General features: G+C 33.3%; 1 protein-coding gene across 1 annotated transcript; it reads left to right on the top strand.

Moving 5' to 3' along the window:
• Positions 1-2579: 2579 nt before the first annotated feature.
• Positions 2580-4835, top strand: LOC110269797 (uncharacterized). The gene is made up of 4 exons (XM_021117607.2): positions 2580-2591; positions 3103-3207; positions 4182-4571; positions 4746-4835. Exons 1-4 carry the CDS (start codon positions 2580-2582, stop codon positions 4833-4835), a joined length of 597 nt encoding a protein of 198 aa, XP_020973266.2.

Raw genomic sequence — 4835 nt, 5'->3', positions numbered from 1 at the left:
AAAAGATAAATTAATTTCAAGTAAAAAATATTAAAAGTCATATCAATTACTAGAAGTATAATTTAGAAGATTACCTTAATACGCGCATTTACAAAATCCATGAACTATCAATGTAGTGTGCCGTGACAACCATGTATCCTTTTTCTTGGTTAGAAGTCCACATGTCAGTTGTAACTGCTACTCGACTATCATTTTCATCCATTATCTTAGTCATGTTAAGCTTCTCCAACTCATACATTTCAAAAATGTCCTTCTTGATTGTGTTTCGACTAGGCACTTTAAAAGTTGGTTGCATTGATGCATATACTTCCTTCATTCCAACATGTTCCACAAAAGATAAAGGGTACTCATGCATACATATGGCCTTAGCAATACACCTTCTTGTATAAGATGGATCAAATACAAAAGCATCTGCAGCACTCCTTGTATGTTTAGACAATGAATCAACAATTGTTGATTGCCTAGAGTTTGCTAATTTGATCTTTTTACAATAGTGGAGCACATGATTCTTCAAATTTGTAGTTCCATTTCTTGGATTGGCTCCAAGAATAGATTTGCAATGGTTGCATTTTGCCTTCCAGTCTTTTCCCTCTTGAAATCGACTAAAGTATTGCCAATAAACACTCTTCACACTTGATTTGTTGCTATTTTCAATCGAAGCGGACTCATCTGGAACAAAATTTGCAGTTGCTTCCACTGGGGGTTCTTGTTGTTGTTCTTCTGCAGCCACATCTTGTGCCACTACATCCATGTTGGTACTTGACATTTCGAAGTGAATTCTCTATATATATATATATATATATATATATATATATATATATATATATATATATATATGTGACATGTTTAAATACACTTTGTACAGATAGTCAAATATACAAATTACAACTAGTCCAAATAAAATCAAATTACATAATCAAATTACACACACATACATATAAAATAAAATTAAAAAAAAAAGAAAATAATCATCTTGTCAAAGCTAGTCAAAAATTCTATTTTCTAGTTATAAGATTTTAACTTCACTCTTTTTGAAAAGGTATAAGAGCCCATGAGAACTAAAATAATCCCTACTAACTAATTATTGAAATTACAATTTTTTTTCTCTCTAAACTTTTGATAATGATAGAAGAAATTGGAGCAAGACAATTGAAAAAAATAATCAAACAGCAACTTTAAAGATACACAAAGTGATTATTTTCTGTTTCAAACCAGAAAAAATTATGTAGAAACCATTCCACTAATTGAAACACGTCCAATAATTCAAGTATGACATTAAAATTAAAGCAGTGGATATAAAGCCTTACTCACTAGACAGGTTTGGCTAAATGAACCAAATCACAACAACATTGCTCCATGCCATGAATCATAATTCAACACAATTCATTAATGAACCAAACAACAACAGCATTGCTCCATGTCATGAATCATAATTTAACTCGATTCATTTATGCTTAATTTTTTTTAAAGTTCTAATAAGCTTATTTAGAGTTCAAAACCAATGATGCCAGCGCCAACAATCATAACATCAAATTCTTAAGAAGAACAACTACAAAATCATACCAATTAGATTCATTATGGCACATAAAACTTGAGTTGACTAAACCACTTCAACAAATTTATTAAACTACCCACAGCAAAACCACAATAATTGTATCAATCAAATTACATACAAACTTGAAACTTCTATTCAAATAACATTAACTCCACTAGCTCTAAATACTTAGATCAACTAATGCACACTAACTCTAATTCACTCAACAACAACACTACTGAAAGCAAAATTTTTAGAAAAGTAAAATTTTTTCTACTATTTTTTCACAAAAATTTACAAACTAAAACTCTCATTACAAACTTTCTTAAACCCTAAAACAAGCTATAATTCAAGCAACCATTCACATGTTTACCAATTTTAATTTTTTTTTTCTTAAAATTTTTTTTCCATACAAACTATACAATTTTAGAAGTAACCTCAAAGTAAAATTTATAAAAGAATAAACTTTGCATGTCACTAACACGGCATGGAAGTACAAAGCTGCCAAAGCCAAACACAAAACAAGATTACAGGTCTTACCTAATAGAAGCCCTTCGCGAACAAGCTGGCGACAGTTTTAGCTTGCAGGTCTTCCTCTTCCCCGTAGCTTGAGTAGTTCAGGAAATTTGCCTTCTCTTTGCTTTCAATGTAATTTCCCCTGTAAGCCAATAGAAAAATTTGTTATCAAAGGGCGAGTGAAAGACTGACATGAATTAGCTCTTAGAACACTCACCCAAACTTCATTCGAAATAGTTAAGGCATTTCGACAGAGTCTAGAGAGATTTGAACTTGAGAGTTGAGAGAAGAGGATTAGGGTTTGCGCCGTTGAGAAAGAGTGGCTGTGAAAAATCTGAATTGAGGCCACTAGATTATGCAAAATGGTATTTATATCTCATTAAATGGAAAATACTTTTTATAGAAATAAATGAGTAAGGTTTACAAATTAATAAAGTTGGTTCAGTGGCTAGGAACTTTTTGCACATGCTTAAGGTCCTTAGTTCAACTCCCATATCTAACATTTTTAGACATATATAACACATATTATATGGGGGTGCGGGTAGGGTTGAAGCTCAACCCGCACCCAACCCGCTCCGCGTCCAACCCTACCCGCAGCGGATCAGGTTGGCAACCCTACCCGACCGGGTTGGATACCCGCGGATAGGGTCTATTCTGCCAGGCCTAGCCCCCTCCCCAACCCTACTCTCTCACACTCAAAGTTCTGGCAGAGCTTTCCTCACTACAAGATTAATATTTATTTGAGGAAATATTTTGGTGAAGGTTTTTTAAAACCTCCACAATATATTTTATTTATGGCAATTTTAAAAACCCCCACCCATAATTAATTAAAATTCAAAATTTAGAAAACAAATCTCATTTTCCCTTATTCCCGAAATGAAAGGCGTTTAGTTAGCTGAGAGAATGGCTATGAAATCCTAGGTTTTTTACCGCCAGTTTCACCACCGTTCTCGCTACTGTTTTCATTGCCGGTGCCATTACCACTGTCGTGTCCATTGCATGCAGTAGAGAGCTTCTGGATCGAGCCACCTCTTCTATCAACGCATTTTTAGATCAGTTCTCTTCTCTATACTGTTGTTGCTGCCACTGCTGCCACCGCACTTTCCACCACTGTTGTCGCCACAGTTTCTGCCGCTGATGTCACCGTAGTTGCCGTGGTACAGCGCATTTTTAGATCTGTTCATTCCCGAGCTTCTTCTTCAACTCCGCTTTCTCTCACTCCAATTTCTCCTTTGAACTGCTGATGGTACTTCTTTTTCTTCTTCTTCCCAATCAATTTGTTGATATTTCTTTTTTGTTAACAATAAATTCTCGCTCCTCAGTTCTGATGAAACTTTTGTACTGATACTCCCTCTTGTTCTATATTTTTTTATTGTTTTTCATTTGTGTTGATAAGGAATCTTGAAAACGAGGCAGGAAAGACATGATAATTGATAAAAAAAATTATTAGAATTATGTTATATTAGTTTATTTTCTAATGGAATATATTTTAGGATTGTGTTGTTTATTATATTTCAGGATTGCATTGTTCGAACAAACAAGAATTGGAAAGAATGCCAGCCACGTTTGTTTCTTCAATTTCAATCACTTCTCAATTATTTGATTCTTTTTCATGAGACTTTTTTTTCTACAAGGAAAATCATTGTTATTTTGTTGAATGTTACTTAATTTTGTTTTCTTTGTCAAAGTCTCAATGCAATTATCTTATTGACTCAATGCCAAAGTCTATAATTTAGAGCTTTGAGCTCTCTTTTTTTAGATTTGTAGTGCAAACTCTTACAAAAGTGTCTTTATTTTAAAAAATGGATTATGGGAGTTGGTATTTAATCGACTTTGAGAAGAAAATTGGCATGAAAAATGTTCGCATTCAATAATATTAATGAAATATTCATGCTTTCAAATATTGATGTGACAGTTAAGTGTTGGTGTGAGAAACTAATTGAAATGCTGATTTTATGAGATTTGCAAGTGATATAAACAAGAGAAGGAAGAAGTAAAAAACTGCTAATTGAAATTTCTGTTATTTATTTTTTTAAAATTGAAATTTCTGTTATTTATTTCTCCTAAGTGATACAGTTAGGTGTTATTTATTTCTTTTAAATTGAAATTTTCTTTTACTACTTTTAAATAGGAGCAAATTAAGTTAAATATGACACAATCAAATTCACAATTTGAGGTGTCTCCTAATGATTCTGTTGGTAAAGTTTTGGGACCTAAACACTCTGGGAGAGTTCGTTGCATGGGCATGAGGGCAGCGCCTACAAATACCTTTAGGAATGTGAGAAGTCGGCTTAATGGGATGACCATCTCCACTAATTCAGCTGGATCTTCTTCGCCTACTACTGCTGTAATTTTACAGAAAAAGATCTATAATTTGGAGTCCGACTTACATAATTCACAGCAAAAAGTCGGTAGTCTAGAGTCTAAGTTGCAGCAATCATTTGATATGATGAAAGCATACCTAATGATGAAGGAAGGAGGAATTCCCGAAGCGCTTGTTGGCTTCTTTTCTGCCCGAGAGGTAACTTTATAGTAAATTCATTTGTTAGGAATATAAGTTTAGATGGAGTAACACTGATTAATATTGAATATATATTTAAGATGCTCTTCAAAATTGAGTTGTTAGGCTTATATAGAATCATCTTACTACTTAACTTTACTGAAATTACTAATAACATTTTATGTTTACATATAGGCTAATGATGCTGAAAGCGAGTCTACTACTCCCTTTGAAGTTAGGAGATCAGCTGGTGATAGCAATGGACATCCGAAGACAAATATTTAA

Source organism: Arachis ipaensis, chromosome B3, assembly GCF_059453495.1.
Source record: "Arachis ipaensis isolate K30076 ecotype BB chromosome B3, ASM5945349v1, whole genome shotgun sequence".
Taxonomy (NCBI): domain Eukaryota; kingdom Viridiplantae; phylum Streptophyta; class Magnoliopsida; order Fabales; family Fabaceae; genus Arachis; species Arachis ipaensis.
Note: the sequence above shows the minus strand (reverse complement) of the source record. Positions and strands in the feature narration are given on the sequence as shown.

Excerpts from the sequence above, each read along its gene's own strand:
- LOC110269797 (XM_021117607.2), top strand. Across the intron at positions 3,208-4,181 it reads ATGTCACCGTAGTTGCCGTG|GAGCAAATTAAGTTAAATAT; the intron begins GTACAGCGCATT and ends ACTTTTAAATAG. Across the intron at positions 4,572-4,745 it reads GCTTCTTTTCTGCCCGAGAG|GCTAATGATGCTGAAAGCGA; the intron begins GTAACTTTATAG and ends GTTTACATATAG.